General features: G+C 50.8%; 1 protein-coding gene across 1 annotated transcript; it reads left to right on the plus strand.

Moving 5' to 3' along the window:
* On the plus strand, nucleotides 1–25,026 carry DLL3 (delta like canonical Notch ligand 3). The gene is made up of 9 exons (XM_034438198.3): nucleotides 1–151; nucleotides 2,039–2,284; nucleotides 4,827–4,884; nucleotides 5,643–5,900; nucleotides 8,987–9,348; nucleotides 17,546–17,762; nucleotides 19,612–20,260; nucleotides 21,426–21,537; nucleotides 22,468–25,026. The coding sequence occupies exons 1-9, from the start codon at nucleotides 86–88 to the stop codon at nucleotides 22,471–22,473; spliced, it is 1,974 nt and encodes a 657-aa protein (XP_034294089.2). The 5' UTR covers nucleotides 1–85; the 3' UTR covers nucleotides 22,474–25,026.
* Nucleotides 25,027–25,575: the final 549 nt, after the last annotated feature.

The raw sequence follows: 25,575 nt of genomic DNA on the forward strand, positions 1-25,575 counted from the left end.
CCGGGGTCGCCCTCCGCCACTCCTGCCCGTCTCTCTCCCGCCGCCTCTCCGCCTTCGCCTCGCTCTGGCCCACGCAGGCAGCTTGATGGCCCCCAGCCTCGCCGCCGCCGCCGCCCCCCTCCTGCTGCTCCTGCTGCTCGGCGCCCCGCCGGTAAGTGCGCTGCGCGGGCCGCGATCCTCGCTCGGGATGCGCCGAGGGGGCCACTCCGTCTGGCCCGTCCGGTCGCTTTCGCGCCTCCAGGAGCGGCGCAGCCCGATGGGATGGAGAGACGACCGGTCCCATCGTTCCCAGCCGGCTGCGGCCGCTTCGGCCGTCGGAGCACCTGCGCTCCCTCTCTGGATGCCGCGCTCCGGAGCAAGGAGAGCCAGCGGCCCCGCAGCTTCGCCTCCGGGTCCTCCTGAGCCCAGAATCCCGAGCTCTTCGGGGGTCGAGCGGAGCCCCTGGAGCCCTCCCGGGAGTTTCCTGCAGCCGGGACCGGACCGGACGGGACGCTGAAGAAGCGGAGGGAGGGGAGGGGAGGGGGGAGGGAGGGCATCTTTGGGACTGCTGCTTGTGGAGGGGGGGGGTAGCCCTACCCCGGGGCTGCTGCTGCGCTGGCTTTCAATCCAGGAGTTTAGAGCGGATCTTGGAGAAGGTGGGAAAGAGGAAGAAAGAAAAAGAAAGGGGGAGAGGAAGAGAGAGAGGACGGAAGGAGGAAAAGGGAAGGAAGGAAGGAAGGAAGGAAGGAAACAAGAAAGGATGGAAAGAAGTGAGTGAGCTACCGAAGAGACTTGGAGGAACCACTACAAACTCCGGGGATGGAGGGAAGCTGTGAAAGGGATGTAAGGCATCCTGCAGGGATAAAGTATCATGCCTGCAATCCCCGCAGGGGGGGCTATCCTGAGCCGGCCTACCTTGCAAGGCTGCCCGGTGCTCTCCCCCCCCCCCCACTTTTGCAATTCACTCAAGCGCCACTTGCAGAATCTTCCTCTCCTGCCCTGAGAAACTGCCTCCGCTGGCATCCTGGCATTTACAGCTGCTTTTTGAAATCTAACCTTGCTGCTGCAGGTGCCCTGGACTAGCCCCCCCCCCCCCCCACCTTCTCCCTTTTAATAATCTGAACTTCAAGGGTTTTTTTATCAAAGCTGGAGAAATGTTGGCGGTTTCAAGCTCAGGTTTCCTTCCGGGCATCACCCAGCTCAAAGCTAAAGTGAGCAAGGAAGGGCAACAGGAAAGGGGTTTGCTTGGGGGAGGCCTCCCCAGGCTCTACCAGTACAGAATTGTGGCCCTCGTTCCCCCCCCCCCCAGCCCTTTCAGACAGCCAGTCCCTTCCTTTCCTCCTGCAAATTCTGCAACCTGTCAATCAAACAGAAAGACTTCTGGAGAAACTTATCAAACAGATTAAAGCTCTGATTATTTAAGGATTAGACAGACACTTGACCAGGATGGCATGAAGACTCCTGCCTTGGTCAGAGGGTGGATTAGAAGACCTCAGGGTCCATATTTTATGTTCTAAAAACCTAAAAATCTTCCTGGATCCTCATCTAAAAATCAGACGAGAATCGAGGAACGTTGATTGTAGGGTTGGATTAATCCTGGTTATTTTTTATTTTTATTTATTTACCCAATTTATATTTCTATAGCTGCCCAACTCAACCCAGTGACTCTGTTCCTAGAATTAGAATTCTTCCTTCTTGGCTTTTTGCTGAAATGTTTGATTTAAAGCACCTCATTTTGGCACAGAATTTCAGGCAGCCGTTTGGAGGGGGGAAGCTGCTACATCCTGCACAGGAACGTCTGTCTGTCATATTTATTTTCCACCCATCTGGTATCCAACGACTATAAACCTGGATTGTAGGTTTGTGGTTTTTAATGTGGTGTGAGCTGGGCATCCTGGCTTGGTGTCTGTAAAGAAGGTTTAATGGTTTAGCCTCTAACCAAAGGGATCTTGTCTTTGTCCTCTCTTGGGGTGACCCATGGACGGGGCGAAAGGTGACCGATGGAGGAAGGATTCCCAAGCGTAGCTGAAACGCTCAATTCCCTTTTCTCCCCAAACAGGCTGAGCCAGCGGGGGTCTTCGAACTCCAGGTGCATTCCTTCACCACCAGCAACCCCCAGAAGTTCTGCCAGGGGGCTCAGCCCTGCCACCTCTTCTTCCGGGTCTGCCTCAAACACGCCCAGGCTGTGGTCTCCCCGGAGCCCCCCTGCACCTTCGGGGCAGCCCTGAGCAACATCGTCCCCGCGGATCGTCATGCCGTGGCTGCCAGCGGACTCATCCGTGTCCCCTTCCACTTCAAGTGGCCGGTGAGAGACTCCTTCTGCGTCCCCCTCCCCCCTCCCCAGATCCGGCCTTCTCCTCTATTGTCTTCTCCTGCAGCAAACACAGAACCCCACGGTGCTTTATTTATTGATGATGATGATGATGATGAAATTTATTTGCCGCCTGTCACGTAGCCAAGGACTCTGGATTTTAGACAGTGTTCCCCCCATGGGTCCTTCTATGGGGCAATTTCCTGCTCTTGTTTGTTTCCTTGTGCTTCCTATCACTTCTCATGGGGGGGGTTATTGTCCTTTGGTTTGGGGTGCTTTCCTAGCTTGGAATGTGGGGGTCCTATTTCTATGTGCAACGCAAAAGTTGGAAGAAGGGATGGCAACATGGGGGATGGGTCTGGTCACTCTTTGAAGAAGTCATGGCCTTGCTCTGCCTTACAGCGTAATTGAGGGGAGGGTCAGTTGGTATGAGCTAAACTCTCTTGACCAGGCAAAAATTTCAGCTTCCCTTTTCTGCCCTGAAGCACAAAAGTCAGCTGGGTGACTTTAGGACATTCATAAGGCGATGGTGAGTTCTAGTGCTGCTTTAGGGAGGAAAGCTGGGTGTTTTTATGTAAATCACCAGGAGACTGGGAGTTCTAGTCCTGCCTTAGCCATGAAAGCCAGCTAGGTGACTTTGGGCCAGTCACTCCCTCTCAGCCCAACCACTTCGCAGGGTGATTGTTGCAGGCAAAAATAGGAGGAGGAAGTTAGAGATGTTTGCCAACTTGAGTTATTTTGTAAAAACAATAAAGGCCGGATGTAAATCAATAAACTACTCTGCTTCCTTTTTTGACCCCGTCTTTCAGTCCCTGGAAAGGAAGATTGAGCCGGGGGGGTGGGGGGAGGAGAGGAAATTGAGAAAGGAATATTTAAGCATCGAAAGTCACAAGTCTGATTTTGCTGTGGAATACACAGTGTGTGTGTGTTTGTGTGGTTCTGCGCACACTTGGAAGCTGCTGATTCCTTTGTGTAGATCGGCGTCCTCACAATACGAAGGTTTTCACTTGTCTAACACTGGATTTGCGCAAATCCTTGAGATCCCAACTAGGCACGAAAACAAGCCTCTCCTTTAAGGCTCCTGGCGACTTTGGGGTGCTTATATATCGAGTTTTCTTTGCCATGGGCAAAGAGCGATTTGTCTTGAGTGGCAAATCTTAAATGTCTTAAAAAGAAAAAAAAAATTATTAAGTCGTGATGGGCGAGTATTTTAGTGGTTTGCCCATTTGAGAGCAACTCTGTCTGACTCGGTTTACCTTTCGGTGAAGATGGTGAAGTGCTGCCCCCTAGTGGGGCAAGGGGGAAAGAACCATCTCCACTCAGTTTTGTGTAGAGGGCAGTTTTGTCTGGCTAGTATGGACATCCTTTCATTAGTCAATGGTTGCCGTGTTGTATGAACATTTGCTCTGAGCAAACCATGTTTCCGCCAATGATGGCTTATTCTTTGGAACTAACATTGCCTTTCTCTGGTTTGTTGCTGATGTCTTTCACTCCACAATGGACGGACAGTTCAGCATGTTTTATCTTCCATCTAGAGTTTGTCCACCTCAACAAAGTTGGCTTATACAGGTAGCTCTCAACTTAAAACACCTCATGTAGTGACCATTCAAAGTTATGACGGCACCAAAAAAGTGACTTATGACCATTTCCCACACTTACGACCGTTGCAGCATCCCCCGTAGTCAGGTGATCAAAATTCATACGATTGACAACTGATTCATGTTTATGACCATTGCAATGTCCTAGGTCATGTGATCCCCTTTTGTGACCATCTGATGAGCAACAATCAATAGAGAAGCTGGACTCACTTCACGACCGAGTTCCTAACTTAATAGCTGTAGCGATTCCCTTAATGACTGTGGCCAGAAAAAACAGTCCAGTTGCCTTTTGTAAAAATTTGAAAGAGCGAAGAGAACTGAAGAGAAGGAGTAGGGAAAACAATGGTAGGATTCTTCCAATATCTGAGGGGCTGCCCCAAAGAAGAGGGAGGGGGTCCACCTCTTCTCCAAAGCCCCAGAAGGCAAGAGAAGAAGCAACGGATGGAAACTATCCAAGGAGAGAAGCAACCTGGAACTCAGGAGAAATTTCTTTAATTGTGAGAATTAACCAACGGAACCAACTCGCCTTCAGAAGTTGTGGGTGCTCCAACATTGCAGGATTTTAAAGAGAGGCTGGACAGCCATTTGTCTGAAATGGTACAGGGTCTCCTGCTCGAGCAACGGGTTCGACTGGATGACCTCTAAGGTCCCTTCCAACTTTATTATTCTGTTATTCTGTTAAAAGGCAACATTTTGGCTCATGTCAGAAGAGCCTCTAACACAGTGTTTCTCAACCTTGGTAGCTTGAAGATGGGTGGACTTCAACTCCCAGAATCCCCCAGCCAGCAGTGCTGGCTGGGGGATTCTGGGAGTTGGAGTCCACCCATCTTCAAGCTTCCAAGGTTGAGAAACACTGCTCTAACAGGAGCCAGTACAATGATTGTAGAGCCCTTTCAGGATTTTGTAACATTTCCCCCCCACCTTTTTTTCTCCCCCAGGGCACTTTTTCCCTCATTATTGAATCCTGGAGGGCTGAATCAGGAGAGCCATCCACAGGTAAGGCAGGCTTGCCCCCTCCCCTTGGTGGGTCCTTCACACCCAGTTTGTGATCAAACTGTAAAAATTGTTGGAACTCAACTGCGACTCTGCAGGCATTAAAAACATTTTTCTGTTCCTCACAAATTTTGAAATGAATGTTTCCTTTATTTTTTAAAAGACCGATAGATTTTGGGGTCCTTGGTGCTCTCTGTGGTTGGTGGTTTCCATGCAGACGTTTCATGACCCAACTAGGGAACATCATCAGTGCTAGGAGGGAGTGGGCTCTACTCTCATTCTAAATCAAATATATTAACTGCAAAACTTGTTGGTTGGGCGGTTGAGTCCTTATATTATTGTAGGCCATAATTCAACAGGTTGGGTTGGGTGCCCAGCCATTATGGCCTGTGATAATATTTTTTCAAATACGACAGAGAGAAAGGAATTGCCATCCCCATTTGACTATCCTTATATCCATGCAACTTTAAGAATGTGTGGACTTCAACTCCCAGAATCCCCTAGCCAAATTCATAGCAATTCTCCAGCTTTAATAGCCTGTAGAGCAGTGTTTCTCAACTTTAGCAACTTTTAAGATCTGTGGACTACAACTCCCAGAATTCCGCAGCCAGGAATTCTGGGAATTGTAATCTATTCCTCTTAAAAGTTGCAAAGGTTGGGAAACATTAATTTAGAGGTTGTTAGCTGCTTTCTGGTGGGGGTCTCTTTGGCTTCCTTTCCTTTCGAAGGGTCTGCTGACCCTCCATTCTTTCTTCGTCCAGAGGATGCCCAGAGACTGATCAGCCGTTTGGCAACTCGACGTCGCCTGGCGGTGGGCGAGGAGTGGTCGCAAGATGTGCAGCTGGGTGACCAGAGTGAGCTGCGCTACTCCTACCACGTCACCTGCGATGAGCATTACTACGGGGAGAGCTGCTCCGATTACTGCCGGCCGCGTGACGACACCTTCGGCCATTACACCTGTGATGAGTTGGGCCGCCGGATCTGCCTGGCCGGATGGCAGGGAGACTATTGCTCGGAACGTGAGTAGCCGGGAAGGGGTGCCTGCGAGGAAGGGCCAGCCCACTCCCACCCCCCAGGGGCTTCAGTTTCCTGGCCTGCCCCAGTTGGACCCTGAGACAAAGCCCCCAGACTCAGTAGAGTCCTTGTCTCTAAATTTGGCAAACTTTAAGGCTTCTGGACTTCAACTCCCAGAATTCCTCAGCCAACACTGCATGGCTGGCTGAGGAATTCTGGGAGTTGAAGTCCACAAGTCTTAAAGTTTGCCAAGTTCGGAGACCTCTGCCTTAGACTTAGATGAGCTCTTAAACATGGCCCCCAGCCCCATTTGAGGCCTTAAACAAATCCCCCAGCCCCAATTGACACCTTAGACATAGCCTCCAGCCTAGCTGACCCCTTAAACATGGCCCCTAGACTTAATTGAGCTCTTAGGCGTAGCTCCCTAGACAAACCCCCAGACCCAATTGAGCCCTCAGATGTAGCCCCCAGAGCACCAATTTGCCCCCAGACCCAAATGACTACATGGACATACCCCTAGTGCCAGCTGAGCCCTTAGAGACAAAACCCCAGCCTCAATTGACCCCTACAGTTGGGCAGGGGGGGGTCTTTCGTGCCACAACGAGAGGGCAGAGCAGCTCCGTGTGGCTGTTGCTTTACCTGAGCTGTGGAAGGCTGCAGGTGAGATCCCAGCAGTGGGGACAGGTACTTGGGGTGGGGGAGACACTAGACGAAATGCTGGGCTCTTTTTTTAACTTTTGAAAAGTCCACATTCTGCAGCAGAAGCCAAAAAATCCTTTCCTTGGTTTTTTAAAAAGAAAACCGTTAAAAGGGCCTGCAGGTGACACAGAAGCAGCCTCAGGTGCAAACAAATTGCACATAAAATGGCATTCAGGTTTGGTTCCTCGGGTGGCCATCCCAGATTTGGGGTTTAATTGAAGTTTTTTTTAAAAAAAGCATCCGGGCAAAGGAAGTAATGAAGTCCTTCCATCTTATTCCTTCCCTCCCCTCCCCCCCCAAAAAATGGTAGGGATGTTGCTATATATCGGGGGTGGGGGAGATAAATAAGGTCTTTGAATGACCCTCCCCATTGCCTCCCCCCTCAGAATCTGCCTGTTTCCTGACTACAGGTAGTCCTTGGCTTACAGCCATAATTTGGGACCAGAATTTCTGTGGTGGTTAAGTGAGCCTGATTTTACGCCACGAATCTCTGCAATTGTTAAGTGAAGCATGTGGTCATTAACTGAATCTAGCTTCCCCCAATGACTTTGTTGGTTGGAGGTTGGCTGGGAAGGTCACAAAACAAAGGTGATCACATGACCCCCAGGACGCTTCAATCATCATAAATACAGGCCATTGCCAAGCGCCCCAAGTTGCGATCATGTGACGTGGCAATGCTACGATGGTCATAAATGCGAGGACTGATTGTAAGCCTCCTTTGACAGGGCTGGCTGGGGAATTCTGGGAGTCTTAAAGTTGGCAAGGTTGGACACCCCTATTCTAAGAGCTTTGGGGTGCACATAATCTGATTTTTGGATGTGGCTGCCTGAAGACACACCAGCTTTTAGCCCAGAAAAGACCCCATAACAAAAGGGTCCTCAAAATAAGACCATTCCCTTCTCCCCGTGTTTGGCAGGAAACATTTGCAAACCACAGTTCAGAATGGCAGTTTTGTTCTTTCTTCGGAAGGGACGTCCCGACTTCCATGGGGCATCCCAGGGATCACGAGCAGGAGATCAGCCAATGGTCCCACCGGGCAGCTCTCTTTGGGGAACGGGATACCCTGAGCTGGCCGTTGTTGGAGGGAGCTTGAAAGCAAGCCAGGATAGCCCAAACCATCCTCCCCTTCCTTCTTACAAACAGAACGTGGTCACTTCTTTTGGTTCCCCCACCTGCCTCGGCCCCTCCCTCCAGGATACCCATCTGCTACTCAGCCATGGCTGGAAGACGCTCTGTCTGTCCAAGCTATAGCAAAGTTGCATTAGATTGCAACTGGGAGAGACGCAACCCTTTTTGCAGCCGATAGAATAGAGCAGGGGTCTCCAACCTTGGCAACTTTAAGACTTGTAGACTTCAACACCCAGAGTTCCCTGCCAAGCCTGGCTGAGGAAGTCTGGGAGTTGAAGTCCACAAGTCTTAAAGTTGCCAAGGTTGGAGACGGCTGGAATAGAAAATAATATAATTGGAGGAGACCTTGGAGGTCTTCTAGTCCAACCCCCTGCTCAAACAGGAGACCCTAAACTGTTCCACACCAATGGTTGTCCCATCTCTTCTTGAAAACCTCCAGCTATGAAGCACTCACAATTTCTGGAGGCCAGTAGTTCCACCGGTTAATTGTCCTCACTGTCAGGAAATTTCTTCTTAGTTTTAAGTTGGATCTCACCTTGATAAGTTTCCACCTGTTGGCCCTCCAGAAGCTCTGGTCCCAATCCCTGAAATATCCAGAGGACATGATGGAAAGCTGAGAGGAGGGTGGAAGGCCAAAGGGGCACCCCCAAAGTCTTCACCTCTGGAAAGCCAGAAGGGTCAACTTGTGGACAGAAACACCTGCTCAGCGCTGTTTCGGCTAGTCCCTCTCCGTGGGAATAGATCTCTCTGCAAGAATGCCCCCTCCTCCACCACCCCCAAAGGCTTAATTGAGGGACAAAGCCCACCCACCCCCCACTCCCGAGCCCTGACATATGGAGGGGCTGGTTAAGTTCCCCGGGAGGGGCTGCACGGGGAAGGGGGCAATTAGGGAGGGTCAGGCGAGCTCTTTGCAAGCTCCCTTTGTTCCTGGGAAGCCCCTCGGCTGAGGGAGGAGACTGGTGGGTGGATGGATTGCATGTGGGACTGTGCCCCCCTTTTCTCCCCAGGACCTCCACTTTTGCTCCCAAGAAACAGGGGAGCAAAGGGGGTGCACGGTCCAGCCCAGTCGGGCCACCTGAGGGTCCCTGGCTTTTGGGGGGGTGGCAGGCTGGTACGGTTGGAGCCGAATAGCAATGCCCAAGGTTGGCACAACTGCTGTCTCGCCAGCAGGAAAAGCAACGCTCTTTCTCCCTCTCTTTCTCTCTGTGCCCCCCCCAAAAATGTTCCCCCCTCCCTGCTCACCTGCTTCCTTCCTCCCTTGCAGCCATCTGCCTGGCCGAGTGCAGCCGCAGCCACGGCTACTGCGAGAAACCCGGCGAGTGCAAGTGCCGGATCGGCTGGCAGGGCCCCTCCTGCGACGAATGCGTGCGCTACCCCGGCTGCCTGCACGGCTCCTGCCTGCAGCCCTGGCAGTGCAACTGCCAGGAGGGTTGGGGGGGGCTCTTCTGCAACCAGGACCTCAACTACTGCACCAACCACCACCCGTGCCAGAACGGGGCCACCTGCACCAACACGGGCCAAGGGAGTTACACCTGTACCTGCCCGCCGGGCTTTGTGGGGACCAACTGCGAGGTGGAAGTCAACGAATGCGACAGCAGCCCTTGCAGGAATGGAGGCAGCTGCAGTGTCAGTATTGCCCTGACCCCTCCACTCCTGCCCTCTGACCCTCCTTCCCACCCACCCACCTGCCCCCAGGGCAAGTCCTCAGCCTTCAAAGCAGAGGGATGGAGGTCTGGGTCAGGCCCCCAATTGGCCCCTGGCTAGCCTGGCCCATGAGAGGGGCCTCTGAAGCAGGGGTCTCCAACCTTGGCAACTTTAAACCTGGCGGACTTCAACTCCCAGAATTCCCCAGCCAGCAAAGCTGCTGGGGGATTCTGGGAGTTGAAGTCCTCCAGGCTTCAAGTTGCCAAGGTTGGAGACCCCTGCTCTGGAGGACAGGGAGTCTCAGATGCCCTTGTGGTGACCGCTGGACATTGGCCGAGCGATGTTTCCCAACCTCCGTGGCTTGAAGAGGGGTGGACTTCAACTCCCAGAATTCCCCAGCGGTGGACTTCCACGGTAGCCGCCTAAAGTTGCCTCATGGCGGGATGGGTGATGAGTACATTTAATTCGTCAGTCGGTTTACAGAATTCTGGTGTGCTGGCTGGGGAATTCTGGGAGCTGAAGTCCACCCCTCTTCAAGAAACGATTCTTAGAGGCAGCAGTGGGGAGCAGCTGGACCCCCGGCGTCTCTCTTCCTCCTCAGCATTTGGAAGGGGGTGCCAGAAAAAATGGGGGTGGTGTTTAAGATCCCACGCCGGTCTCTGCCCCCAAAGCTGCTCCCCAGGATTGGAGAGGGCAGCCACTGGGAAGTGATTCCCTCCTCGGGGTCCAGAAGGAAGAAGGCATGGAGCCTGCAAGGTTTTGGGGGGGGGCTTCTCCTCCCCAAATTCCTCACTTGAAAAAACAGAACTACAAGTTGGGGGTCAGAGAAGCACAAAGCTTTTCCTATCATATCGAAAGCACATCATAGAGCCCAGATTTTCCAAAGGGTTGGGGGCAAGGAGTGGGAGAGAAGGAACACATTTGAGGGAGGGGCAGCAAGGCTGCTTGGCCTGCAACCAGAGAGGGAGGGGAGACTGGTGGGGTGTCACCTTCTGGAGAAGCCACATATTTCTTTTATTTGGGGATTTCTCTTGCCCGATGCAAACTTCAGGTAGGTCCCTGGCTGCTTTCCAGAGCTTTTCTGCTCAGTACCCCAACTTATGTGTCCTGACCGTCCCTCGGCACTCGGGCAGCCTAGCTCCAGACCCCGACAGGAGGATCTGAAAAAGAATTTGCATTCACTGCTGTGGTGGCTGGGTGCAACTCATTAGGGTAACTCTGCCCCATGTTTTCCCTTTGCCCGAATGACCCTGACTCTTCTCTGTTGATTGACCTCTTGGGTGGGTTCCTGCGCCTGGTCTTGGGGGGGAGGGGGGAGGGGAATGAAGGATGGGAGACCACTTAGTAATGCACCAGGGCTGGAACAAACAAAATATCCCAGAAGGCGGCCATGTAGTGCTGTATAGTGGCCAAAAATACAAACTTTGCTTAAAGGAGGGAGGATTGGGGAGGGGGGTTTCCTGTTCTGGTTCCAACCAACCTCTGACTTCTGAAGTGGAGTTTTCCCACCTGCATTCAGGCTCCTTCCTTCCTTCCTTTCTTTTTTCTTTCTTTTATTCTTTCTCCTTCCTTCCTTCCTTCCTTCCATCTCTTTTCCTTTTATGCTTCCTTCCCTTTCCTTTTCTTTCTTTCTTCCCTTTTTTCTTTTCCTTCCTTCCTTCATTTCTTTATTTATTTCTCCTTCCTTCCTTCCTTCCTTCCTTCCTTCCTTCCTTCCTTCCTTCCTTCCTTCCTTCCCCATTTGGCTCCAGTGACTGAGGCTGGTAGTCTGCAGCTAATCGAGGATGGCTAGCAAAGCCCTGTGGTTTATTTATTCATTTATTTGAATTTTTAATCCCACCTTTATTATTTGTATATAACTGGAGCATACCTAATCCTCCTCCCTCCTCCTATTTTCCCCTATACAACAACCCTGTGAGGTGGGCTTGGCTGAGAGAGAATGAGTGACCCAAAGTCCCCAGCTGAGTGGTCCTGCTCCCTGCGGTCTCTCCCCTCTGCCCCTCAAGGTTTAATCCCAGCCCCTCCTCATCCTCGCGGCCTTCCTCTTAACTGGCACCGGTTTTCTAGAAGCGTGAAAGTGTGGGTGTTTAACCTGTGGCATCAAGACCAGCACCCAAAGTCCAAGGATTCCATGATTTAAAAACTGGGCTTGTCTCGGTGCTGTTGATGATGGCGTTCGCCTTTCCCGCTGCTGCGTCACGTTGCTGGCTCTCGCTCATCTATTCCAGGTCCTTTTCACAAATCCTCTTCTTCCCCCGGTCTGTACCTGCTGTGGATTTATTTGAGGTCCCAGTCCTGAGTGAAGCAGGGCCCCCTTGGATTTCCCAGTTCAGCCCATTTACTTAGGGGATCAAGAACTCTCCCATCGTCTTCGGGGAAGCGTTTGCCTCTTATTACAGAGAGCGGCTGGAAGGCCGAGGGAGACCCTCGTTCTGCAGAAAGCAGGCCTAAAGGGGAGGGGGCTCTGTTGGAAGCCCACCATGCGTGCGAGGGGCTTCTTGGGTGAAAGCAAAGAAAAGGGAAGTTAGGATAGGAAGACAACATATTTTATGTGGGCCTCTGATTTGCCCACGGCTGTGAAATGCAGAGTATAGTGTTTCTCAACCTTGGAAGCTTGAAGATGGGTGGACTTCAACTCCCAGAATCCCCCACCCATCTTCAAGCTTCCAAGGTTGAGAAACACTGGTATAGGGCATCCTGGTTGGGGAATTCTGGGAGTTGAAGTCCGCCTACCTTAAAGTTACTGAGGTTCAGAAAAAAACTGGCATATTGTGACAAACCTGGGTTTAACAAAAAGTCCTGGCTAAGCGGCCCATGAAAAGCATTCCATGGGGCATTCCATGGGTTTAGGAGCACCCCTCTTCCCACTTCAGCCCCCCCCCAAAAGGACAATGAGATTTCCTTAATTTTCAGGGATTTTTTTTTACCCCAGAGGGCCATGCCTTGCAGGGGATTGTGGTCCATGGGCCTGCAGGTGCATGCAACACCTGGAGAGACAGAACATGCAAATCCAGTCGGCTGTTTGTAGGAAACTGCCCCACTTGAGCAGAGGAGAAAAGCGAGGGCAGCTGCATTTGGTGTAAAGTGGACAATCCCAAGCTTCTTGGGGGGGGGGGCTGGGGTTTGAACCCCAATAAGTCTTCAGGTCCATTCAGAATATTTCCCCCTGCCTAATGGCATCTACGGGTTGGGGTTTATGGGATGCTTCTGGCTTTCCTTGCTATCTTCTGCTTGTGAGCAGATTTAACAGAGTGGGAAGGGACCTTAGAGGTCCTCTAGTCCAACCCCCTGCTCAAGCAGGAGACCCTAGACTAGACCATTTCAGACAAGTGGCTGTCCAGTTTCCTCCTAAAAGCCTCCAGTGATGGAGATCCCACAACTTCTGAAGGCCAGGCGAATTTAGATCTTTCATAGCTGAGAAGTCCATGCATGCCAGCGTTTTTCAACCTTTAAAAGTTTCAGATGAGTGGACTTCAACTCCGGAAGGATTTTATAATATCCAAGCAGCATCAACGTCTCTTGGAAAGAGTGCTGCTAACCACCAGTTGACCGCAAACAATATAAAACCTTCCATTCCCCAACAGAACAGGAGAAGCTTCTTGGAGGAGAAGCAAAACGTTTTCAAAGGGGGAAAAAAAAGCAAGGAAGTCTAGTTTCCTTTTTTGGGGGGGTGGGGAGAGAAGCACATTTGGGACAACCAGGACCCAAATGGCTGAGCATCTCCATAGAACAGGGGTCTCCAACCTTGGCAACTTTAAGACTTGTGGACTTCAACTCCCAGAATTCCTCAGCCGGCTTTGCTGAGAGTTGAAGTCCACAAGTCTTAAAGTTGTGCCAAGGTTGGAGACCCCGGCCATAGGTGGTCCTTCGGGAAATTAAAACAGCCTAAGACTGTCGGGTGTGTTGTGTGCAGGTAGATTCTTGGAGTTTTGGAGCCCACTCAGATAGATAGACTGACAGACAGACAGACTGATGGATGGATAGATAGATAGCCTGACAGATGGACGGACAGACAGACTGATAGATTAGATTAGATAGATAGACAGATAGATTAGATAGATAGATAGATAGATAGATAGATAGATAGATTGATAGACTGATAGACTGATAGATAGATATAAAAGACCCTGTAACACTAAACCAAGCATTTAAGGGAACATGAGCCCTGGGGTCTTCTGGGGTCAAGAGCAGAGAAAGATCAGCCTTTTGGGGTGTGGCTGGTGTCCTAGGAACAGGACGCTCAGCTACTCTTCCAGTGAGCACAGAGCTTTTGGGGAGCCCCTGGCTGCAAAGAGGGGGGAATCTACCTGAAGGGGGTCTTTGCCTGTTCAGGGCTGCATTGGGGCCCCAGTGAGCCTCCTCGGTTGGGTTTCGGCTCTTCTCTCTGAAGAAGGGATCCAGGAATTTTCAGCAAGGGAAAAAAAAAAGAATTAAGGAAGTCACAGCATCTAAAGCCAGGCCAGCTTGCGTTCTATAGGTAGTCCTCGACTTACGACTAACCCAGAGCCCCAAATTTTGTAGTTAAGCGAGACGGTTAATAAGGGAGCTTTGCCCCATTTTAGGACCTTTCTGGCCACGCAAATCACGTTGTTCAGTGTGTCCCACGGTTGTTAAGTGAATCCGGCTTCCCCATTGACTTCAAAAGGGGATGACGTGACCTCGGGACGCTGTGACCGTCATTACTACAAGCCAGTTGCTGAGCATCTGAAATCTGATCACGTGACCATGGGGATACTGCAATGGTCGTAAGTGTGAAAAATGGCCATAAGTCCCTTCTTTTCAGGGCCGTTTTAAATTTGAAGTCACTAAATGAACCGTTTATAAGTTGAGGACTACCTATATGGTGGGGGAGGGGCCGGGATCACATAAAATATCTATATTTTATAATGACCTGATGAGTAGGGAATGCTGGGTGCCGGAAAGGAAGAGCCCCCCCCCCGCCCACCTTTAACAGTTGGAAAGGACCTCCGAGGTCTTCTAGTCCAGCCCACTGCTTGAGCAAGGGGTTATATACCCCCAGCCTCCAGCTTTTAAGTAATGCGGGGGTGGGCAAGCACACCTGGAAGGGCTCTATGGGGAAAGGCAAGGCGAGGACTTGGGGGGGGTGCAGATTGAGGGACCCTTCCCCCAAAGAGGATTGCAGATCAAAACAATACAGGAGAGTGGAAGGAAGGAAGGGAGGGGGCCGGAGCAGCCACCAACAGCTGGTGGGACCCTCCACAGCAGTGCAATTGGCCAGATGTGGGGGGATTCCTCCTCCTGATGCTGCACTGAGCCTGAGGTTGGGAGAACCCGGAGGAGGCAGATGTAGAGAGCGGCTGGGGGGAATTTGGAGTACTCCCCTTGAGCTAGGACAGTGTTTCTCAACCTTGGTAGCTTGAAGATGGGTGGACTTCAATTCCCAGAATCCCCCAGCCAGCAGCGCACAATTAATTGCCAGCATTTTGGGAACCAAACAAAAGAACAGGACGCAGGACAAAGGAAATGTCTATTGTACAGGTAGTCCTCGACTTATGTCCATAATTGAGCCCCCAAATCTGCTGCTGCTAAGCAAGACGGTTGTTAAGTGAGTTTTGCCCCGTTTTACGACCTTTCTTGCCACCGTTGATAACTGAATCACTGCAGTTAGTCAAGTTAGTCACACGGTCGTTAAGCAAAGCGGGCTTCCCCATGGACTTGGTTGTCAGAAGGTCACCAAATCACGTGACCCCGGGACCCGGCAACCGTCATAAATACGAGTCAGTCCGAATGTTGATCATGTGACCACAGGGACACTGCAACGGCCATAAGTCTGAAAAACGATCATAAGCCACTTTGTGACTTCGAATGGCCACTAAGCGAGCTGTTGTAAGTCCGGGACTCCCTGTACATACGTGCCAAAGGGCTTGGTGGGGGCTGCCTCTGGGGCGTTGCGAAAGGCAGGCCCAGCTGCGGCCCAGGGGAAGACCCGGCTGTGGTGAGCATCCGAGGCAAGGAGGCCCCTTCTGAGGCTGGCACAGGGGACGATGGCATGGAGGGCACCATTAGGGGTGCCACGGAGAGATACCACCTTGAGCATTGGCAGGCTCCCTCCGAGGGACCGAGAAAAAGGCAGCCCGTTTTCTGCTTTAAGATCTCACGGAGGGCAGAATAAGAAGCTGGAAGGGATCTTGGAGGTCTTCTAGTCCAGCCCCCTGCTTGAGCAGGAGACCCTAGATCAGGGGTCTCTATGGAGGTTCTCCATCTTCCAGGTCCCACAGGAGCTTTTCCAAGAGGCACCTGGACTTTCTGGCTTTTCTTTGAAGACGTTTCGCTTCTTATTCGAGGAGCTTCTTCAGCTCTTCAGTTAGAGCTGAAGAAGCTTCTTGGGTGAGAAGTGAAACATTTGGGGTCTCCAACCTTGGCAACTTTAAGACCTGTGGACTTCAACTCCCAGAATTCTCCATCCAGGTCCACAAGTCTTACCAAAGTTGCCAAGATTGGACACCTCTAATCCAAGGCTGGCTGGAGAATTCTGGGTGTTGTTAAGACCTACAGGTCTTAAAGTTGCCAAGGTTGTAGGCCCCTGCCCTAGACCATTTCAGGGTCTACAACCCTACGGAGGGTTGTCCAATCCCTTCTTGAAAACCTCCAGTGATGGAGCACCTACAACCTCTGGAGGAAGGAAGCCAGCATTGTCCTCACTGTCAATGGCAGCTGTGGCCCCTTGGATGCGTTGCTCCGATGTTACAAGGACCCCACTCTGCCCGTGGACGTGCATGGGAACCGGGGTGTCCCAGAAAGCAGGGGGATGCTCATGAATGGCCCTGCACCACTTCCTGGTTCTCCTCAGCAGCTTTCTAAGATCTACTTCAGCCTTGAGAAGCGACAGGGTGATCCTGTGGGATTCCAGGTTCCTACCTAGAGTTCCTTCGGCCGTGGACTGAAAATTCTGCTTGGAAGGAAGACTGGGGAGGGGGAGGGAGGGAGGCGATTTTAAAAAATGGGGTACAACTTTTCCTATGATGGGAGCTTTCATCTTGCCCCCCTCAGCCCACAATTACCTCCCCCCACAAGAGATCAACGTGCAAGGGAAGGAAAGAGGTGTATTGCAGATGGAAACACAAGCCAAGGGAAGGGCCCTTACCTTTCAGGTTCTACCTGGGGGTTACATCTAGGGTGCTGGATTGGGAAGAAAGGGACCCCAACTTCCCTGGCTGACTGCAATGGACTTGATCCCCCCCACCCCCCACCCCCAACGAGCCTGTGGGACGTTCACTTTTCTTGGTTTGGGTGGTGTGAGTGAGCGAGATTTGTAGAAGATGGGATGCCTGCTGATTGATGCCCCTCTCTGTGGCCACATTGCATGTGATGGGGCTGGTCTACTCCTTTTATGTCCCCCTTGGTGGGGAGAACCATTTTTCATCTCCCTACCCAGGCTCTAAATTTGGGGGGGCAGAAGGAACCCTTGAACAGGGTAGAGGTCACCAACAGAATATTTGTAGTTCTGGGTTGAAATGAGGGGTCCTTGGTGTTCTCTGAGCTTGGTGGTATTCTTGGAGACGTTTCATGACCCAACTAGGTAACACCATCAGTGCTACAGTTCTATGTCTGCCCAAGTGGTCTTGAGATGGAGCAAATGGGTTGGATCCAAAGACTGCTTTGGCGCATATTTTGGCATATCTTGCTTTGGCGCATATCTTAGCTCTCAGGCTAAGAGGAGTGGGAGTAGGAACATAGAACCATGGGGTTGGAAGGGACCTTGGAGGTTTTCTAGTCCAACCTCATGCTCAAGCAGGAGACCCTACACCATCCTGGACAATTGGCTGTCCAATATCTTCTTGAAAACCTCCAGTGTTGGAGAACCCACCATTTCAAGAGGCCAGATGTTCCACTGGTTAATTGTTCTCACGGTCAGGAAATTCCTCCTGAGTTGTAGGTTGGATCTCTGTTGAATGTTCTTCCATCCGTTACTTTTTCTCCTGCCTTCATGAACCCTCAAGGCAGAGGTGGTGCTGGTGGGGGCAGGACAGGGAGCACAGCCATCTCACTTGGGCACCGTCTTCTGACTAGATATTCTCCGGCATCATCTAGGACTGTAATAAAGAGGGACTCCATTGGATTCCTCCAGGAGGCAGGGCCCCTCCCCTTGCGTCCCCTCCCACCCTTCCAACTTTGGCCAGAGCGCCCTAACAGTTGGTGGTCTTCTCCTTCTCTGCAGGACCTGGAGAACGACTACAAGTGCACCTGCCCGCAAGGCTTCTACGGCAAGAACTGTGAGATCAGCGCCATGACTTGTGCCGACGGGCCGTGTTTCAACGGTGGCACCTGCACGGAGAAACCCTCGGGGGGCTACACGTGTCGCTGCCCCCTGAACTACCACGGCTCGAACTGTGAGAAAAAGATAGACCGCTGCAGCAACAACCCCTGTTTGAATGGTAAGTGTGAAGGTGAAGGAGAAGGTCCTAGGTTGATCTTGGGGTGTCATGGTGATGGATCTCCCTAGGAATGAGGAAGAACGATTCCTGTTTCAGGGAGGGCTTCGCAAATGTGCCCTATCTTCTAAGGCAGTGTTTCTCAACGTTGGTAGCTTGAAGATGGGTGGACTTCAATTCCCAGAATCCCCCATCCAGCGCTGCTGGCTGGGGGATTCTGGGCGTTGAAGTCCACCCTTCTTCAAGCTACCAACGTTGAGAAACACTGTTCTAAGGGGAGGACCTCTGTAGAAAGCCCACCTTTGTTTTCTTCTCGTTGCTTCAAATTATGGATGTCCATCTCCAGCGATCGTTCCTTCCAGAAGCCACCCATGTTCTCCACCATGATGTCCAACTGTCCTGTGCCTGCGGTGAAAGTACAGGGTCCTCCCACCTTCTCTGCTTCTCAGATCATGACGATGATGTTATCCATTCAGTCAAGCCTGAGTCTTGACCGTTCCATGGGTCTCTCCACATCTTCCAATCTTGCACTTCTTCTTTGAATCGTTCTGTGCCAGGGGCGTCAAACCTGATTTCATTGAAGGCCTCATCAGGGTTGTGTTTGACCTTAGGGGGCCGAGGTGAGCGTGGTCAGGATGGGTTTGGCCAGCTCAACGTCACTTGTGTGATGAAATGCCACTTTTGCTAGTAGTTTGTTGCCCTCTTCCCAAGCTCCGTTTTCGCTGGCAGAGGCACCATGGACTGGTCCTTTGCTGTTTCCAGAGCGGCCCCACCGGCCAGATCTAAGCACCCCGCAGGCCGGATTCGGCCCACGGGCCTTGAGTGTGGCACCCCTGTTCTATGCTTTGGCCGGTGTCAACTTTGAGAGTCTTCCTCCATCGTGTTCTTTGGCCATCTGGTTTCCTTTTACCGTTAAGTCTTCCAAATATAATTGAATTCCCCCGCATGACATGGCCAAAGTAAGTGAGACACAGTTTGGTGATTTTTCCTTCCGTGACACATCTGGTGTTACATGCTCTGATACTTGCTTGTAGGTCTCCTTTGCTGTCCAAGGAAGACACAGGTGCCTCCTCCAGCAGCACAGTCTCTTTTCTTCCTGTCTTGCTTTTTTTAAGGTCCACCTTTCGCAACCATAGGTAGCTACAGTAGAGTGGACTAGCCTACATTTGGTTCCCTTAACTGTTGGAACAATTGTAGACCTTCCTGTCTAACCCATTAACTGCAGCTTCTTCCAAGGCCAGAACCAACAATGAGCTCAGGACTCCACATAGAGAACGGAATCACAGAATTGGGAGGGACCTTGGAGGTCTTCTCCTCCAACCTCCTGCTCAACAGGAAACCCAAGACCACCAGTCTCCAACCTTGGAACTTTAAGACTTGTGGACTTCCCAGAATTCTGAGAGTTGAAGTCCACAAGCCTTAAAAGTTCCCAAGGTTGGACACCTTTACTCTATACCATTCCAGACAAATGTCCAAATTTCTTGAACACCTCCAGTGAGGGAGCACCCACAACTTCTGGAAGCAAGTTGTTCCACTGGTTAATTGTCAGGAAGTTTCTCCTAGATTGCTCCTCTCCTGGATTAGTTTCCATCCGTTGGTTCTTGCCCTTCCTTCTGGTCCTTTGGAGGACAGGTTGACCCCCTTCTTCCATGTGGAAGATCTCTTGGCAGGGTCTCCTTCCATCCCTTGATCCTTGCGTCCGTCCTGAGTGGACGATCCAGGTGGTGACACACTCCGTACTGCCTCTCCCCCTGCCCCTCCCCCACGACCAGGGCCGAGATGGCTGCACATCAGCCACAGCAAGGAATGTCCTGGTGGACTTCAGCAACCGTCTCCCTTCTTTCGATCTCAGGTGGCCGCTGCCTGGACCTTGGCCGGAGCATGTTCTGCAAGTGCCGCCCGGGGTTTGCCGGCTCCCGCTGCGAACTGAACATCGACGACTGTGCGTGCAACCCCTGTGCTAACGGGGGCACCTGTATCGACGGCCCCAACTCCTACTCCTGCTCCTGCACCCTGGGCTACGGGGGGAAGGACTGCAGCGTGCGCATGGACGCCTGCAGCTCCAACCCCTGCCAGAACAGTGGCACCTGCTACACTCACTTCTCCGGCCACGTTTGCGAGTGTCCGACCGGCTTCATGGGCTCCAGCTGCGAGTTCCGTGTCCAGCTGCCCACGCCCATCAGCAGCCAGTGGATGGCCGAGGGACCTTTCCCCACCGCCCTGGCCATCTCCTTCGCCCTGGGGCTGCTGACGTTGGTGCTGGCGGCCTGCGCCATCCTGGTGGTGCTTCGGCACATGAGGAACGGGCCTCACCCTCTGAAAAGCCGCGTCTGCAACGACCTGGTGGCCGTCAACAACTTCAGAGACCGGGAGAACCGCCTCCTTTCACGCAGCTGCTTTAAAGTCTCCAACAAGGAGGCCCGGTTTCATGGGGACCGCTTCAACTGCAAGAGGAAGCTCCTGGACCAGAGTTACGAGTCCATCTGCAAGAAGCTGGACAAGTAAGTGGCACCTGGTCTTGGTTTGGCCGTGATGAGCCAGGAACTTGGGGGTCAGGATGCGGGTCAGCCCAGGTTGGTCAGCCCTGGGGGGGGGAGGAATGGAGAATGTGATCAGAAAATGATCCAGGTGCTGTGTTCAAGTCACGCGACCCTAATCTGAAGAAAAAAAACACTATTCAGATGAACCCTTCAAACTCAGAGGTTCATGTTTGCATGCTGAGCCTGACAGGCGTTTGATTAGCTCTATGGCATTCAAGGGATGTGGTGAGGAGGGGGAACTGGTGAACTGGCTCCTTTGTTGCCTGCCAAGCTATGGCAGGTAGTTGCAGAGCCTTCTCCAAGCTGGCGCCCTCCAGATCTACTGGTTTCTCCTCCCAACATAGTACTTGCTGGTTACGTAGGTGAGCTTCCTCCTCCTCCTCCAACCACAGAAGTCAACCTCTTCGAATGGCGGAATCTGGAGGTGGAGTTAAGAGAGGCACCAGCCTAGGATCCCTACGTAGCCACGAGCGAACTAAGTCCAACCTCTCTTGATTGCCATTGACCCTTATCTAACTAGCCAGGCGCTAACCACTGGCTGAGCAGATTCATGCGCGGAAGCTCTTTAGCAATGGGTCACTTTGGTTGGATCTTCAAGCGGGGACCTGATCTTTCGTGCCTGTCAATAATATTTGAGAAGGAGGCCTCCTCTTTTGTAGGCAGAATGGTGGTGAAACAGACCATAGGACATCTCCTTTACGGCAGGGGTCTCCGACCTTGGCCACTTTAAGCCTGGAGGACTTCAAACCCCAGAATTCCCCAGCCAGCAAAGCAAAGGTTGGAGACCCCTGCTTTACGGGACAGCTCAAGGAACGGCTACCCAACCACCTGGCTGGGCACCAGCAAGAGTTTGACTATGGGGGGCCTATAGGGAGCTCCTGGCTCTGGGTTCAAAGCTCATCCGGGATCAGGAAGGACGTTTCATGATTTATTGACTTGAGCAAAGCTTGTCTTCTTCACCGTCATTCGGAGAAACTGCACAGAAAACAGGGCGGCATTTCCATCACGCGGCTCCCTTCTTGACGTCCCTGCAGAGACCCCCGTCCAGATTTTGCCCTTTGTGACCCCGGTTTGGGGGGAAGAGCACCGTATCCTCACCCCCGTCTGCCTGTCTTCTGTCCTATAGTAAACCGTCGGAGCCCAGCTGGCCCGTTGCTGCGGAGTGTCCGAAGGACGGTGCTTACCACCCGATCTTCATCATCCCAGGCCAGGTGGAGCCCTGCGTTTACGCCACGGAGGTAAGGCACCGATGCTGCCCTGGGGCTCGGAGGGTCTGTCGGGGCTGATCTCAGCCTTTCAAAGGACACTAGAAAGAAACAGACCCTGCAGGGACTCAAGAGAGGTTTTGTTTTTAAAGAAGAAGAAGACGAGACTGGACAGTCATTTCTCCAGAATGGTACAAGGTCTCCTGCTTGAATAGGGGAGGGTGGACTAGAAGACCTCTGAGGTCCCTCCCAACCAGGGGTGAAATCTACTTACCTTCCCTACCGGTTCGGAAGTGTGTGCGCCATGCATGCGCTCTTTGCTCGCCCACGCACCATCTTCACATCCAATTATAGACCCTCTGTGCATGTGCACAGAGTCAAAACAGTAATGGAGTCTGGGCGGAGCCTTGCGCTGCTACCGCTACTGGTTCGCCGAACCACACGCCGCTGCTGCTACCGGTTTGCCCAAACCGGAGCGAACTGGTAGCATTTCACCCTGCTCCCAACTCTCTTATTCTGTATCCCCATTGACAGTGAGAACAATTAGGCAGTGGAACAGAAATTACCTCCCGAAGTTATGGGTGCTCCATCACTGGAGCTTTTCAAAAAGAGATTGGACATTGGCATTTGTCTGGAATGGTAGAGGGTCTCCTGCTTGAACAGGGGGTTGGACTAGAAGACCTCTGAGGTCCCTTCCAACTCTGTGATTCTATAATCCTAGAACATTTAATCGGTGGAACAGCTTCCCTCCAGAAGTTGTGGGATGCTTTATCACCAGATGTTTTCCAGAAGAGACTGGACAGCTGTTTGTCTGAAATGATCTAGGCTAGGATCTCCTGGTTGAGCAGGGGGTTGGACTAGATGGCCTCCAAGGTCCTAATCCGGGAGCATCTTAGCCGAAAGTTCCAAGTTCTATGTTTTGCCAGGGTGTGATGTTCCAATTTCTTTCCTGCTTTTTTCTAGGTTTAAAGAAGGTCCAGCCGAGCCTCGGAACCTGGCCTCCGTCCATGGTTTTATTTGAATATTTTTCAGCTAAAAGAATGTTTACAGATTGCGCACACTGAAAAGACCCCTGGGGCCCCCAGCCGACGTGCTGATGATTATTTTTGAAATCTCTATAGTATTATAAGAAAGACTCCTTTTTTAAAGGAAGATATTTAATATTTATTCTTGCTGCTATTTTTATAGTTATTGTTAATATTATTATTATTATTATTGGCATTGAGAACAAGAGATGGAAAAATTGGATCTGACCGGAACGGAAATGACCAAGAGATTGGGAGGAAAAAATGCAAATGGAAAGCCGGGTTTCAAAGAAATTTGTCTTTTTTTTGCGGGGGGGGGAGCAAAAGAAGAGAAGATGATTTGGGGGAAAAAAAGGAAGATGGAAAAGAAAGAAAACTGCACAAGGATTATCTGAATGGGGATAAAAGGCAGGCCCTTTCCCTACATAAGTGCTGGAACTGAAGTCATTTTTTGTGGAAATTCCTCCCCACCCCCACCCCCACCCCGGTGTCAGTTTGGTGGGATTTTTCCTGGGGAAAAAAAAAACAAACGTTGCCCGGGATAGGAAGCTGTAAGTGTTGGCATTAGATTCCTGCTCTGCTTTTCATCCAAATCCTCCGATATTAAGCAGAAAAGTTTGGTTTGGTAGCCAAGAAATCTGCAGTGCCAGCTCAGGAATACTCGGCATCAGGAATGAAAGCAATTTACAATCGACTGACAACGATTCATTTAGTGACCGTTTGCCGTTACAAGGGCACGGGAAAAAGTGATTTATGACCGTTTTTCACACTTACAACCACTGCAGCATCCCCCCCATGTCCGTCGGATCAAAGTTCAGATGCTTGGCAACTGACTCACACTTAACGACGGTCGCAATGTCCTGGGGTCACGTGATCTTCCTTTTGTGACCTTCTGATCAGCAAAGTCAATGGGAAAGCCTGATTCACTTAACAACCGTGTGACTAACTTAACAACTGCAAGGGATTCCCTTAACTGGCAAGAAAAGGTGGTGAAACGAGGCAAAATTCATGTAACAAATCTCTCACTTAGCAGCAGAAATTTTGGGCTCGATTGTGGTCGTAAGTGGAGGACTTCCGGTATTCACTAGGCAAGCTGGGTGGCACAGAAGTCTAATAAATAAATTAAGTAAATAAATATTCTTCCTTAATGGGCCTTCTGAAAAATGGCTTTTTCCTGGTTATGCCACCCTTTGCCACACGAGGGCAGCACCTCAAAGCAGCAGAGATATTAGGGCTGTTTCCCCTCTGCAGAGACCCCCAAACCATCATTTCTTGTCCTGCTGGATGACCTCTGCTTTCCCCCCCCCCTCCGAAAAGCCAGCCTGCACCCAGCCGCTCTAGACCTGCAGAAGAGTTCGGCTCAACCAAATGTATGTCCTGCCGCCTGGCTTGGGATGGTCTCTATCACCCATTTAATAATTTAAAAAAAAGGATTATAATTTTTTCCAGAGAAGACCGAGCCACACTGGAGTAGTGACAGACAATTTACAAGGGGGAGTATATGTGTATTTCCTCCCCTCTTGTTGCAATAGCAATGGGTAAACATATTTCGGGAAGAGCTTGTGTTTGGTTCTGGTACTGGTCAAAAGTTCCTGAGCTCTGGATATGCTCAGAGGCACCCTGGTCCTTAATGCTTAGCATGCTTGCATCTCTAGTTTGCACGTGTTTTCAGTTGCGTGATCTCAGGGTCCGAATTTAATTGTGGAAAGAAATCAAAGAAAAACAACTCAGATTCTGCCGATATAGACCCTCCCACCCCTGCCTTAAGTGTTCACTGGGTGTGGAGGGTGGGAATTTGAGCCCCAAATGGACTTTGCAGAATTCGTACAAAGGGCTTTGGTTTTTACCTCTATAAAATTTCAACAACCGCAACCCATAGAATCTGGAGGTTTACATAAAAAAACCAGGCGCACTTTGTAAGTTGCTTGTCCCTTGTTCTAATTTTGTTTCAACCTGTTGGGAGTTTTTGAGAAGGGACCTTACTTTTTTCTGTTCGCCAGTTATAGAAAAGTTGAGATATTTGTTTTTCAAAAAGGGTGATGATTTTTGGGAATGAAAACCGAAGTATGAAGTGACAGAATCGTATACTTTTAAAAGCATCGCTGTTCTCTTAATTTAAGTTGAATCCCAGTGGCAGCTGCCTTCTTGGTTTATTTCAAAAGATTTAAATGTAGAGCCTCGGATGGCAAAATCAGGAATTTTAAAAATCCCAAGAAGGGCAGCAGTTCTTTTTAAGTTATCTCCCCTCCCCTATATTTCTTCTTTTAATTTAAAAACAAACAAGGAATATTGTACAGTATACAATAAATAAGTAAGAAAATCCTGCTGGAGATAATTATATTCATATTTATGTTGTGCATTGTGTATATTTATGTGTCTTGTTGGTGAATCTTTTCCCAGCTTCTGTAACTATTCTGTGTGGTGGTGTTTTGTTTTGTTTTTAATGTAAGGTGTTTTCTTGCAAAAGAAAGTTATATAAAATATCTATTTTGCGGAAGATGTAATCCGTCTGATATTCTTTTCTGTTCTGATGGGTTGCTGGGTGGCCGAGCGGCGGCTGTGGACACGAGGTTTTCACAGATTTTGCGTAAAAGGTGTGCAAAATTTCCCCCTCCTCATTCAGGCCATTCCCGTATTCCATTGCTGGGAATGACTTAGCCAAGGGAAGCTCTACTAAGTTCCTACTTTGCTCAGGGACAGACAGACCAGAAGTGGGACTTCAACCTTCTCCCCTAAGTAACCCAGTGGGAGGTCCAAGAAGAAGCTTGGATTTCAGTTCTGGCTTGTTGGGAAACTGAGTGATCCATCAAGTGATCCAGCTCAAATTGTGTAGGTTCTCTCTGAGCTGGGTTGTTTGCATGCAGACTTTTCCTGACCCAACTAGGTAATTGCATCAGTGCTTGGATGGTATGGAGAACCTCCTCCTCCTCCTCTTCCTCCCCCTCCCCTCAGCCGCCCTGAGTCTTTGGAGAGGGGCGGCATATAAATTGAATGAATTAAATTAAAGTAAATTAATCCCTTTAGTTTATCCAACTTTTCTCCAAAC

The sequence above is a fragment of the Pantherophis guttatus genome, chromosome 10 (genome assembly GCF_059756535.1).
Source record: "Pantherophis guttatus breed Tessera chromosome 10, ASM5975653v1, whole genome shotgun sequence".
Classification (NCBI taxonomy): Eukaryota; Metazoa; Chordata; class Lepidosauria; order Squamata; family Colubridae; genus Pantherophis; species Pantherophis guttatus.